The sequence below is a fragment of the Typopeltis vanoorti genome, chromosome 18 (genome assembly GCF_054136105.1).
Source record: "Typopeltis vanoorti isolate ZY-2024b chromosome 18, IOZ_Tvanoo_1.0, whole genome shotgun sequence".
Classification (NCBI taxonomy): Eukaryota; Metazoa; Arthropoda; class Arachnida; order Uropygi; family Thelyphonidae; genus Typopeltis; species Typopeltis vanoorti.
The window spans coordinates 98,234,241-98,249,099 of NC_143566.1; the positions used below are offsets into that span (position 1 = coordinate 98,234,241).

The window sequence follows — 14,859 nt, forward strand, 5'->3', positions numbered from 1 at the left end:
TCCATCTCTATTCCTGTCAGGATGTCATCCTCTTCCAACCATGTCTCATTTATTCTGACAATCTTTGGGTGAACAGATGCAATTAATGCAACCATTTCAGCTGCCTTGTTTCTTATACTTCTAGTATTTGTATACAAACAACAGCTCATTTTGGATCTACATTTCTACTGATACCACTCACTTGAGGTGATCTCTCCATGCTCGACTGGTGCCATTTCCCTTTCTGCTTATTCATTTTAAAACCATTTTCAACTCTGAAGCAATTGCAAAAATCCTGAAAAGATAGTTTATTTTCTATATTCTACCTTGTTAACAAATCTCCTCCTGGTTACTCTTCACAAAAGATAAACATGATATTCTCTACAACTGCAGTAACACCAGATGTACATCACCCACAATAAACAAAAATCTGGCTTGGTAGCAGAGTGGACACTGACCACTATATCCTCTGTTCCAATAATACATGCCTGTTACATTGGTATTAGTTTAAGAGGCTATTTAAAGAATAACAGAAAATGATATAGTTATAAGGATAAGGAGAGGACTGGGGTATTGCTGTTGACACATAACTATGACCAACAAAATACAAAGATAATGTAGGATTTTTAGATCTGGGGAAAGGATTCATTTGAGGCTATATGGTGCAATACAGATAACAGAATTAGCAACATAAAGACCAACTAACATCTTATGAATGGTTTAATATTGGATAAGTTTGGTTAAAGGGAATATCCATCAATGGGAGGATAGGAATACGATACTCTATGGTGGGCAGCTACAGTGACAGCAAAATTTGATAAGGGAAATGGCTACACTGTGATACTGCTTGACTTTGCAAGTGTCTGATAAAACACCAAATGGGAAACTATTACAAAACTTGGGAGCAAATATGAATGGAATATCAGCATCAAATCAGAATATATTGAAATCGGTGCCAAGACACTTAATTTATTCAGAAACTCTTAACATGGAAAATAAACGATAAAAAGTTGCATTTTTTCTGTATGGGTACTTATAAGTGGAGTAAGTTTGGTTAACTAACTCCATATATAAGTACACCATACAGAAAAAATTCATAACTATAAAAATGTATTTCGATTTATAATTAAAAACTTCCGATGTACGAAGATAATGAGCATGGTGATTATAATATACGTGACATACCTAGCAGAGGTTATAACCTCTCCCCACTTTTTAAGCAAATCAACATTGGCTTGCAGCATTTGAATATCTAAAAATAAAATCTAACTTGTAGTTTATGCGAAAGTAATCTCTCTCTTGGCAAAAGTAGTAAGCCTTCCGTAGAATATCGTCAAACTATTATCCTTATATACTGATAACATTATAATAAATACCAAATACTTATTTACTAGTGATTCTTCAACATACCAAAGTTTCCATGAATCGGGTCATCTGGACCTAATGATGTCAGTGTGATATTATTAAAAAGTCCATTTAATAACATTTAAATTTTCTTTAATTACAAATTAAGGAAGCGTGTCAACATTGCAAATGTAATACATTTATTATGTAATAAAAAAAAATCAAGTCACCTGTTACTATTCTCATGAAGCTGCTTGTACCACTCTCCAAAGGTATATTTTTTTCGTTTGTTTATTTACACTTCCACATGCGCATAAGTTCCTAAAATTGCAGACCTATATTTTTGCTTTCGTGTGCTAATGCAACCACTATATAACAGTAATGACACGCAACTCCTATTTCAGCAACACAACTTTATCTAGTTACAAAGACTTCCTCTTATCACGAAAAATTGGCAAAATGTTTCACATGACAACCATCGAAGTAGTAAGCAATAATTGAAAACCATGTTACGGAATAAACTGATGAAGAATATTTGGTAAAGGCGATGATAAATTTTTAAAATTACAATTGATTCCTACCTATTATATGACAAGGCAATGTATGTACAGAAGACAAACTTGTACATCAAAAATATTTACGAAATGAACTTTGCTTACTAGAACTTCGGAACTTAATGTTTTAACAAATTATATCTACATCAATCTGCAATCACCCGTTCGCTGTTGCACTTCCCTTCTCGTCGACATCACAGCTCACGTGACTTCCACATACGATAATTATCGTCATAGACGAGAATATGTGTTTGTATCTCTAAAATGGCAGCTCCCACGCTTTGCAATAGTAAGATAGGTCATTTAGTGCTTGACTCTGGTTCTTTAATTAAGAATTGCCCAGCACATGTAAGTCTTATTTTGATTAATTCAATATGCAGCAATGTTTATTTGTAAATAATGTACTTATATGCAAGTAAAATCATTACTAATGGAATTGTTTCATTTACAGTGTATTATAATACTATCGAAAAAACAACTGACTATTAAAGACGTTTTTTTCCCTTCTAGTATTACGTCATACCTTCAGGGACTCATCGAGGAATGATATTCCATTCTACTGCTCACAACCTACCGTCTCCACTACTTACTTTATCCCTAACTATCCGCTTTTTTTTTTTCTAATTCCCTGGTTGCCAACCTGAGTCGATCTCATAATCTGGTCTTGTTTCATAATTTCCTGATATCTTAATTGCTTATCTCTACGCTTCCTCCAGTTCCCACATCTCAAAAAAAAAAAAAAAAAAAAAAGAAAGAAAAAAAGAAACAGGAAAGAAAAACAGTCAGTTCTTTATCCTTTTTCGTAATTTAACTTCACAACTTATTAGCTAGCTTAGGCAATGTTATTACCATCGTTCATGTGTCCCTGGCTAATATAGCATCTAAATCAGTATTCTTAAAATAGAATGCAAAACGTTATACTTGAGAACATTAAAACTCATTCATTTTCCAATTCCCAGCGAGTAGTATATCCACTTCATTAAAAAATATTCTTTTTCAGAGTACTTTTTTAACTGCTTTTCCTAACTGTGCATCAACAAACAGCCCTGTTTCTCTTTTCAGGTTTATATATATTATTTATATATGGATTCTCATCATGACAAAAAAAAATATATATATATGGACTTTTTTTCACGTGTTAATTCATTGGGATTTCTCTGTGTTGGTTAGGACCCGATTCTTGTCACTACAGTTACAAAAGCAGGCACTGGAGGCCAGATAGTAACACAGTTTAATGAGACATTACAGTAATGGTTAGTGATTAAAGTATAACTTAATGTATATAATGTAAGACTCAAAAACATGTATTGTCATCATGCTATTACGTGATTTCTTGCTGACATTTCCCATCTTTGACCCCTTTAATGCTCTTCCAACATGCCGTTGGCACCTTGTTGGCAACTATGATTCATGGATGATGACTGCTTGGATGAGCTACTCACCAGCTTATACATATTGCAGTTTCCTCCAAGTCTCATGCATGTGCAAGACTGCAGTCACTACATCTTCCTACCTGTGCATCATCGACAAACAACTGTATCTCTACTTGCAAGTTGATATGACTTCATTAATATGTATGGATTCTCATCATGACAAAAAGAATATTTGTATAGACTTTTTTTTTTCAAACTTTTTAATGCAAAACATCCAGCTCAGCCTTAGAAGTGCACAGTTAACACAGAAATACTGCATAGTAAGTTGGTGTGGATTGTGTTCTGTTGTGTGGTGTAAAGAGTGGCAGCACCCTGCCCCATGTAATAAGTCTTGCGACTCTGTGAAGATGTCACATAATAATAATATAAATCAAACATCGATGCTTCAAAGACAGAGCCCTATTATACTGCACTTGTCTCCTTAATTCTCTTTGACACTGTTCTTCCTCTATATATGCTACTTTCTAATATGTCAGACAGATACCTCTTATTTGTGTCATCATTTTATTGATAGATTTGTCAGCTCTCTCTCTCTGATCAGATTTCTTTGCCAGCATTGGGGTACTTCAAGATGTTGTGCTTACATCCACACTCTTCCTCCTGTACATCGGTGACCTTATCTCACTAACTCAAATGTTATCCACAATTTGCTGATGAATAGTACACTCCATTCCTCTTTGTTTGAAAAACTTTATAGTGCTGAAATGATTCATGCTTCAAAATCTTCCATACCAATCTCCCTTAAACATTGAGCTTCTGAAATGGGGTGAAGATCAATGTTTAAGCATTTGCTATCGATGTGATAGCAAATTTCACTGCTATCAAAACAAAGTAATATCTTATTTCTCAGAACGATCTTACTTCACTTTTTACTGATAATGTTTTTATCTTTAGTTAAGATCAGTTTTCTCTTCTTGGGTTGACTTTCACATCAGACAGACAAAATTGTTCACTAAACCACTTCAACCTCAAAAAAAAAAAAGAGAGAGAAAATTGCTAATATACTCAATTAACCTCCACCCCTTTACAGATTCCTTCCAGTCATTTTCTCCCTACTCTTTATGGTTCGTCCTGACTTGCATCATCTGCAAACAACTGAATATCTCCATCCAAATCTTCACCTATGTCATTAACATACGTTAAACAGTAATGGCCTTAAAACAGATCCCTGAGGCACTCCGCTGGTGACTTTCCTTTTCCTTGACATCGCTCCCCCATACACAACTTGTTGATACCTATCAGACAGCCAATCTACAATCTAATATCCATCCCCATCTGCTCCAGTTTGACTATCAATTTATCATGAGGTACTTTGTCAAAAGCTTTTGCGAAATCCAAATATATCACTGTGTATCCTTCTCCTCTGTCCAAGTAAGCAGTCACTTTATTGTAATAAGTAAGTAGATTACTAAAACATGACCTCCCTTTAGCAAATCCATGCTGTCCATCAAAAATAATACCATTGTTGTTAACTCAATTCTGTATCCTAGTTCTCACAAGCTTCTCCAACAACTTAACCACAACACCCAACACACAGATAGGCCTATAGTTTGATGCTTGAGTTCAATCACCTCCTTTATGAAGTGGCACAATCTTGCCTTCCTTCCACTCCTTAGGGACTTGACCGAGTGCAAGACTCATATTAAAAAAATATGTCAAGACAAGTGTCAACTGCCTGGCACATTCCTTCAGAATACGTGGTGATATATTAGCAAGTCCCACAGCCTTATTAACATCTAGTTTACTTAACTCCTCATACACCTCTTGCTCACTTACAGTCAATCTCTCCTCTCCATTATCTACTGCTCTCAATCTCTCCATGAAGTCACATTCACAAGATTGAAAGACCTGTATGAACTGCTCATTAAGTATCTCCACCACACATTCCGCAACAGCTGTCTTTATACCATTTTCTCCAATCAATGTCATCCTTCCATAATCATTCTTTCTTTTGCTGGCTACATATCGAAAGAACTCTTTAGGATTCTTTTTGGCTTCATTTGCTAACTGCTGTTCATACCTCTCTTTAGCTACTCTCACCAACCAAGTCACACTCCTTGCCTGGTCTTTGTAGATACCTCATGGATTTGGTTATTTCCACTTTACTTATGTTGCTGCCACAATGCTCTCTTTCTCTGTATTGCATGCTTAATCTCTTTATTCATCCATCTCACACCTACTGTATTTAACCTTCTTACCCTTGGAATACACTTAGACATTGCATCTACCTACTAGATAGTTTTTGAAAATCCCCCAAGCTGCATTGATCTCTTTTCCAGCTAACTCCTCATTCCATGTTACACCACAAGCTGTCTCCTGAGCTCTTCATAATCAACCCCCCCCCCTTGTAGTTCCACATATACCCTTTTCACACAGAGGTCCTCACACTGCTGGCAACCACCCAGGTAATCACTTCATGGTCACTCTCACCAATTGGTGGATGATTTGACACATCATTTATAATTACATCCTCTGATGAGATGACCAAATCCAAGCCCCTCAATCCTTGTGTGCAATCTGTTACATACTGTCTGAGGTAGTTATCCCTCAAGAAACTCATTTTCTTTACTTCCAGTTACTATCTCATCATTCCAGTCTATATTGCCATAATTAAAATCACCCATAATGATCACCCTTTTCTTATTTGCTTGGCTAATTTGATTATACATTTCATTATCACCACCACCCACATTTCCTGGTATATATAACAACATCCAACCAAGTATTTGATTCATTTCATCTCTATCTCACACCATACTGCCTCAAAACGACTGGCACTATTTCCCTCTTGCATCTCTACTTTGTATGGACATTACTCTTTCTCTATCATCAATAGCACCGCCCCCTCCCTTTTTACCCTTTCTATCCTCACGAAACACATCATACCCTTCCATCTCTATTCCTATCAAGATGTCTTCCTCTTCCAACCATGTCTCACTTATTCCGACAATCTTTGGGTGAACAGATGCAATTAATGCAACCATTTCATCTGCCTTGTATCTTATACTTCTAGCATTTGTATACAAACACAACAGCTCATTTCTTGATCTACAGATAGTTCCACTGATACCACCTACTTGATGTGATCTCTCAATGCTCGACTGGGGCCATTTCCCCCTTCTGCTTTTTCATTTTAAAACCCTTTTCAATTCCAACTGTTTCCTCTTGATTCTAGGTCATCCCATTCCTTTCTACACATGCTCTCACCTCCCCTCAGAGCATCCACCTTTCTCATAACATGGGCAACAAATTTTACGAAATGATTGGCTGCTCCATCAAATGATATTTATTCCTGCCATACTGTCTCCTCGTAAGTTTTTTTTTTTTTTAATTATACCATCATAAATTCACTTATTCATGTCTAGACTTTATAGGCTCGTGTTATTCCCTCTACCCAGCAACTTGTAGGACACACATATCACAAATGTTAATTATTAATAATTTGTTTAGCATTAAAGAAAGTATTTCTACTCACACTTATTCTTTCCTTTCATTTCCTATATCTCACATGTCTTTTAAATGATGGTTCACATATTCTCATCTTTTTTAAACCGCTGAGAAGGCATTGCTAGGTGAGCCAACATTTTGAGCTCACCTATCATCTGGGATTAGTTATTGTGTCAACCAATCCAATTGAACATTGTCACCTGTCATGGATTGAGCGCTTTCTGTATGATGGCTGTATTACAAACAGCTGTTAAATGTTTTCTATAACTGGAAATTTGAAAGTGGATGTTAGGAGAAAAAAACCTAAATGTTTCTTTTGCTATGCAGTATAGCATCTGTTGAGGTTGCACAATATTTTAACGGTGTACAGGCATTTTTCCTGTACAATACTCAACTTCAATTTGAGGTGCGAGAAGAAGTTGAGTATTCCAATTTGAAATATTCAACTTCTTTGAGTATTTCAAATATAGCATTCTCCTTCATTGTCGTTTTCTAATAAATCCTAAAACAAACCGATTGTTCTTTCACTGCAGAAGTATTCAAAGTTATCCTGCAATTAATTGCATTGGACCAATTAAGATTAGGCCTGATGCGCTGTACACTCTCAAAACTTTCATACATCGATAAAAGTGCAATCATACAGTCATGTGGGTCTGCAACGGGGGGGAACAATGGGGAACTTTCCTCCCCCAGATCGAGTAAAAAATTTTACAAATTATAATCGTAAAAGTGATTGAGGTATGTAACCTTACACCCTCGACCAATGGATGCTTTTTCTGTCATAAAATTTTATTATAGATTGGCCTTTTTTGGCCTACGGCTGGGTAGCCATAGACTACGTTTTATTGCAGCAATTAAGCACTTGTTCCTGTTTTTGGTTCATCTTTTTCTGATTTGTGAAAAAAATGAACTGTTGTGAACAGCGACCAGTGTTCGTTTGCCCTCTGTGTCTAGTGAATCACTGAGTGAAGTGTGAATTGTAAATTTATAGTGAAACAAATTTAAACAGAAAAATACATTTTTAAGAGATAAGTGTATGTAATTTAATATTATTTTACTTGTTAGTTTTATGATTTTTTTTTTTGCTTTTAAACTGAAATAATTTGATTTAGGATTTTGGGTTTAATTAGTTAATTTTTAATAAAATATGGTGGTCAATTTTTTATGTATGAAATTGTGCTAAAAACTATTAATTCCAAATACTTTTTTTTCCAAGAATTAAAGATCATTAAAATCGATGTAAAATGAAAATAATGTATTTATAGTTTACATCGACAAATAATTACATAAAAAAATGCTAAAAGACATTTATTGATGTAATTATTTGTCTCCAAGCTTTCCCCCCTCCCCCGGATAATTTTCTGCGGATGTCCATGCATACAGTCAAATTGACGTGAAATTTGTAGCGCGGGTTGCATAAACCACACAACAGCACACCCAACCGAAATGCGCACTCGACACCACTGCTGAGTAGTGCCCCTTCCAATAATGCATAGCATTACACATGTCAGAAAGGATATGTGCTTTGCACTATGGGATACTAAGGGAAGTGCTGTGAAGTTGTTGGCCTCTATATATGAGTTGCCCAGTCCTGAAGTTACTTCAGGTGCAAACTTTGTTTGCTTACACTTGGATAAAGGATTAAACCTAGAATATAATTTCTTGGCTTCTTTAATTTAGAGCTATAGGTTCTCATACCTTTTGTGTGTGGGTAACTTAAAATAAACAGTAATGATCCCAAAATAGATCCCTATGATGCTTCACTAGTGATCTTTCTCTTTTGTGATTCTCTCTCCCTTTAATTATACACAATCTATTAGTACCTGTCTGACAACTAGTCACCTATCCAACTCACTAGTCTCTTATCCAAACCCATTTGTTAGTTTAGTTACCAGCTTGTCACATGGAACTCTATCAAATGCCTTTCAAAAATCCAAGCATTCCACTATATATGTGTATCCCTTATCCAATGAAGTTGCCTCCTTTTGCTAAAACTCATTCTCCCTTTAACAGACCCTTGTTGGCCATCACAGAAAATACTTCTATTATTAGCCCAGTACTGAATTCTAGCCCTGTTCAACACTTGAACCATTAACCCTTGGACACACAGATTGATTTGTAATTCGTAACCTCAGACTTATGATCCCCTTTATGGAATAGTACAATTTTATCCTCTTTCCACTCCTTTGGAACTTGCCCTGTTGCAAGACTTTTTAAACAGCTCTACCAGAGGTACTGTTAACTCCCAATGTTCCCTGTAAGCTAACATATGCATGTAAAAAAAAAAAGAGTGCACTTTTTTTTTTACACACTTGTAAAAAAAAAAGAGTGCACATATGCCTAGTAACTGCACTCACAAAATGTATGCTTTCATAATTTCTTCTATATAGTCAATAATTTATGAACATACTGCTATAAAAATTAAGTATATGGTAAATCATACTTGTCTCTTATTTTCTTTAGTAATTTGTCCAGTGTCTTTACCTTAATATTATTTTGAGCCAGTCTAACTTAATGCACTCTAATTAGTTACTTTTTAGTTTGCACCAAGTGGGTTAACTGACTCTGACATCACCAAGTTGCAATGGCATGTTTGTTGAGAGAAGTGTCTAGACAGTATAGTCGCTTGAACTCAGCAAACATTGGTGAATTTTTGTAGTAACACAGATTTAAGCAAATTAATTTAGTGCTCACAATTTTACAGGTTATAAATAGTGAAAAAAAGGCAACATCAATATGAGAAATATTACATTAGTGGTTTTAGTGTATTAAACTCTCAAAATATCACTTTCAAATTGAAGTGAAAAAAAAAAACTGCAAATTTCTTTAAATTTGAGTGACTGGACAAATGTGATATAATTGTCTATAAAATATGTGTATAGGCAGGATTTAAGTGGCTGATGGAGTGACATTTAGGTTGCTCTTATCAAAATATTTAGCATGCAGTGCACAAGATCTTTTAACAAAGATGTCATTACCAATTTTAAACATATCAAATTAAGACTTTGTGGGTCTTGTGACTTTCGCTGTTGTGAGTACAGGTTACCACCCACAAACATGTGGACCAGCAAAAATTGAATGGAATATTGCCCTCGAGCAGTTCTTTAAGACACCGTGATATGTTAAGTTCTGCTGCTGCTTTATTAGCATCAAATTTGCTATCCTCCACCATACCCTCTAAAAAAAATACCTCTTGAGATCACATTTATGAAGATAAAATATCCTGGTAAATTACCAATGAATAGCTCATCTGTTGACAGTTTACCATCTTCATCCACTAACATCATCCTACCATAATATTTTTCTTCTACTTGTACATATCCTGAGAACTGTAGGAATGATCAGCCAACATCTGCTCATACTTCACTTTAGCTGTCCTAACTAAGTCACCTTCTTGGCCTGCCCTACTCTTTGTACTCCTCATGTAATGGATTATTATTTCATCTTGTTCTATCTTCATATAGCTTTTTTTCAGATTGCATGCTTAATGTCTTCATTCATCCATTGTTCTCCTACCTTATTTAGACTTTTTAACTTTCAGAATGTACACTCAACTATTGCTGCTATTAAATAGTTCTTGATCAATGCTCAATCACGCCAGACTCACCCAATACCTCTTTCCTCGTTATAGCTCCCACTTGTCTCTGAGTTTTCATAGTTGCCAAGAAATATGCGGAATTGCAAAGATTCTATCTTCACAGACCTTCTCAGTATGATTTGCTGCAATCCATGTGATCACTCATTGAATAGAGGAAGATTAAACACCCAATTCACATCTTCCAATATTATCAGATCTCTCGACCCTCGTGTACCTTACATTACATATTACCTAAAATCATCCCTCAAGAACCCATGAAATTCATCTTATTCCCAGATGCTATTTCGCCATTCCATTCAGTATTGTTGTTGTTATGTTCCATCAAGTCATTTTCGACTCCTGGTGACGTTCTCTTCTCCATTCAGATCTGTCCCTGGTCATATCTTTCAGAATTTCCAGTTGCTTCTTTAACTCCATCTCCACCCATCTAATTCTTGGTCTTCCTCTTCTCCTGCTTCCATCAACTTTAGCAAGCATCATCATCTTCTCCAAACTGTCATTTGCTCACATAATATGTCCAACGCATGATAATTTTTGCTTGATGATCATAGGTTCGAGGGAGCAATCTGACTTTATTCTGTCTATCACTGATTTATTGGTTTGCTTTGCAGTCCATGGTATTCTTAGTAAGCGTCTCCAAACCCATAATTCAAATGCATCTATCTTCCTTCTTTCACTCTTTCTCAGGGTCCAACTTTCACATCCATGCAGTACTACAGGGAATACGATTGCTTTCACGAATCTATTTTTGTTGCGAGGCTGATATCGTTAAAGATCTTGCTTAAATCTGTCATTGCTTTCTTTCCGAGTAATAATCTTCAAACTTCTTCAGTACAATACCCATCTTTATCAATTCGGATCCTAGGAGCACAAAATTGTTAACTGCTTCCATTTTCTCCCCATCTACATCAAAGTCATTTTCACATGTTGCCATAACTTTTGTCTTTTTGAGGTTAAGTTTAAGGCCATATTTAGCATTAATATTTCTCTCACCAATTTTAATTCCAACTGAAGACTCCTCCAGCCCTGCCATTCTTAAAATGTATTCGCTGTACAATTCGTACGGAGATAAGATACATCCATGTCGCACCCCTTTACCTATTGTGAAATACTCACTTTCTCCAAGATCTGTTCGGACAGTAGCTTCTTGTTCACAATAAAGATTCCTCAGAAGAATAATGAAACGCTCTGGGACCCCCATTGTTCTTAACACATTCCACAGTTTCACATCTACAGAGTCAAAAACCTTAAAGTAGTCAAGGAAACAAAGGTAGACTTTCTTTTGATAGTCGTGCTCTTTCTATTATCCATCTCACATTGGAGATCTGATCTCTTGTTCCTCTGCCTTTTTGAAATCCTGCCTGTTCATCTGGCATTTCTCTCTTCACGAATAGTTCCAGTCTTTTCTGAATGATCTTAAGTAAGACTTTACTTGCATGAGAAATCAGTGCTATAGTTCTGTAATTTTTGCACTCTCTTGCATCACCTAGATATATAAAGTGATTTTTTCCATTCCCTAGGCCATATAGTTATCAAAATTCGTTGATATAGAGCGCTTAAAATTTTAACTTCCTCTTGTCTTAGGGCTTTGAGCAGCTCAATACGTATTCATTCTCCTCTTGATGCTTTCTTACCGGATAACTGTTGCAGTGCCCATCTCACTTTACTCTCCAGTGGTAATGGCTCCTGTGTATAACCTGCTCTTCAAATTTTTCATTAATTTTGGAGTCCTTTCTGTAAAGGGTTTCTGTATATTCTTTCCATCTTTCTTTGATGTTTGCCACTTTTGTAAGATATCCTTTGTGATTACTTACCATTCAGTATTACCCATAATTAAAATCACACATAACGATCATCCTTTTCTTGCCCATTAGGCCAATTTGCATATTGTTGATAGTGATGTTTTCTCCCTGGTGTACAGAGGATTTGAAATTGGAAGCGATCACTATTTAGTTTTGAACAGGGTAAAATTGAATTTCATATTGAAAAGAATGACATGTAAGAAAGTTTTAAAGCGAATAAAAGTTGAGTTGCTCTCAGATGTGAACTGTAGACTAAAATACACAAAGATTATTGATAGTCTTTGTGTATTTTACAAGAACCAAACCTTGGGGATTCAATGGCAGACCTTCAAGAAAACCCTGATTGATTCAGCTAGAGAGGCATGTGGTGAGGTTGTCTGCAAGGATTGAAAAATCAGACCTCCATGGTGGATGCAGGAAGTTAAAGAGGCATTGAAGGAAAAGAAGAAAGCATATCAAAAGTTCCTGGCAAATAAGTCAGCTTGTGCTCTTAGAGAATACAGAGAGAAATGTAAGAAAGCTAAACACTGTGTAAAACTAGCTAAACAAAAGTCATGGGAGGACTTTGGCAAGAACATAGAAAATAAATATCAAGAAGGTGGTAAAATATTCTGGAGTTTGTTGAAGAAGCTTAGGAATGGAGGAAAGAGTGCTGTAAAAGGAGTTAGAGATGATAAAGGTGACATGAAAATGGATGAAAAAGATATCCTTGATGTATGGAGTAATTACTTCGAAAAATTGCTAAATGAAACAAGCAGTGATAGCACAGTGGTACAAAATACTCAACAGGCATACAGTCAGGAATACATATCCATACTTGAAGTAGAAAAAAGCCATGAAAGGCTTGAAATGTGGAAAGGCAGCAGGACTAGATGATATTCGACCAAAAATGCTTAAGTATGGTGGTTTAAAAGTCTTACAGTGGCTGCACTGCATAGTTCAGAAGGCCTGGGCAGAGGGACGAATTCCTGATGATTGGAGTAGAGCTCTAATAGTACCCATATATAAAAAGGGAAATAAAACTGAATATGAGAATTACACAGATATTTCCCTACTGAGTGTTCCGGGCAAGATTTATAGTATACTTGAGAAACGGTTGAGAAGAATTGTGGAAGAAAAGCTTGGTGAAGAACAAGCTGGATTCAGGCCAAATGGAAGCTGTCAGGATCAGATCTTCACTTTACGACAATTATTTGAGAAAGTATGGGAATATAACAAAGATCTGTATTTAAGTTTTGTCAATCTGGAAAAGGCATATGGCAAGGTGCCAAGAGAGAAGCTATTCAATGCGCTACAGTTATATGGTGTCAATGGGGCATTATATCAAGCAATACTTAGTCTTTATTTGAGTTGTAAGTCAGCAGTTAGAATTGAAGGAAGTACAGGAAGATGTTAAATCTGGTGTGAGATAAGGATGTACATTATCCCCTCTGTTATTCATTATCTATATGGATCACATTATGAAGGAAAGTGGTATTAAACATGATATCAGAATTGGAAATGTTAATGTCAGCTCTTTGCTTAATGCGGATGATGTTATACTTCTAAATAAATCCGCTACAAGTTTGCAAGATTCCCTGACTAAGTTGTAGAACTGTTGTAATAGATATGGTATGAAGGTCAGCATTAAAAAGACAAAGAAAATAGGTAGAATCGTTGAAAATGTCAACTGTGTTTTGAATGGGGAACCTGTGGAACAAGTAAAACATTTCAGCTATTTAGGCCCGATTTTTAGTGAAGATGGTAAATTAAATATGGAAATAGATAACAGAATCAACAAAGCTGGTATGGTAGGAAGTCAGTTGAATAAATTCATATGGAATAAAAGAGAAATTAGTCAGAACAGTAAATTAGCTGTATGCAAGACAGTGTTCGAACCAGTTTTTACTGCAGATACTAGAGACTGCAGATATGAGAGTCCGGAGAAAGATTAGAGGCATGAACAGATGATGGCAATATCATATTAAAAATAAGGAAATTAGGAAAGAACTTGACATTGTCAGCATCCAGGAATGCGTTAGCAGAGCTAATCTTAGGTGGTATTGTCACTTGAACAGAATGGTTGAAGGAAGATTAGCAAAATAAGTGTTCTCTGCCAGGTTGGCAGGAAAACGACCCAGAGGAAGACCAAGAAATAGGTGGATTGATACGGTACAAAGTGCCTTAGACGATAGAAATATGAGATCTGATAATGTTGGAGTCTAGACAAGTAAGGCTGATTTGGAGGAAGTTAGTAATGATGTAAATTTTTCATGTAATACTATCATATCCTGTACAACCCCTTGAGAGTAAATGTCAGGAATTTGATGATGATGATTTGTCTTCACATTTCCTGGTCTGTGGGAGCATCCAACTAAGTTTCTACCTCACTCCATAGCCTGTAGTGAAGTAGAGATTTAGAGTGAGGTTAAATAGTGGATTTCATAATCAGGTCCACCATTTCCTCCTTGTATCTCCACCTTATATGGGTATCATTTCCCCCTACTATCATCATGAACACTCCTCCTACCTTCTTGTCCTTCGTATCCTTACAAAAAAACATTACACCTTCCATTTCTGTTCTAGTTAGGATATCATCCTCATCCAACCATGCTTCACTTATTCCAACTATTTTCTGGTGAATCAACTCAGTCAATGCAACCATTTCATCTTCCTTATTTCTGAAATTTCTGGTATTCAGAAAAGCAGTTTGTTTCTTTTCT

The 14,859-nt window shown here is 35.9% G+C and overlaps 2 protein-coding genes across 5 annotated transcripts in view; one reads left to right on the forward strand and one right to left on the reverse strand.

The window, feature by feature from the left end:
• Positions 1 to 2,046, reverse strand: part of Su(dx) (WW domain containing E3 ubiquitin protein ligase suppressor of deltex) — a 436,167-nt gene extending 434,121 nt beyond the window's left edge. For 2 of the 3 annotated variants that reach the window (XM_090407872.1, XM_090407873.1), the window contains exon 1: positions 1,554 to 2,000. The gene's annotated coding sequence lies outside the window, so the exon portion shown is untranslated. Of the gene's footprint in view, positions 1 to 1,553 lie in introns of all 3 variants that reach the window. The other variant, XM_090407874.1, reaches the window with a different exon arrangement.
• Positions 2,032 to 14,859, forward strand: part of LOC150096978 (RNA-binding protein NOB1) — a 90,054-nt gene continuing 77,226 nt past the window's right edge. The window contains exon 1 of one of the 2 annotated variants that reach the window (XM_090407876.1): positions 2,032 to 2,225. In XM_090407876.1, the coding sequence (XP_090264002.1) occupies positions 2,142 to 2,225 (84 nt within the window). In that variant the 5' untranslated portion in view covers positions 2,032 to 2,141. The remainder of the gene's footprint in view (positions 2,226 to 14,859) is intronic. The other variant, XM_090407877.1, reaches the window with a different exon arrangement.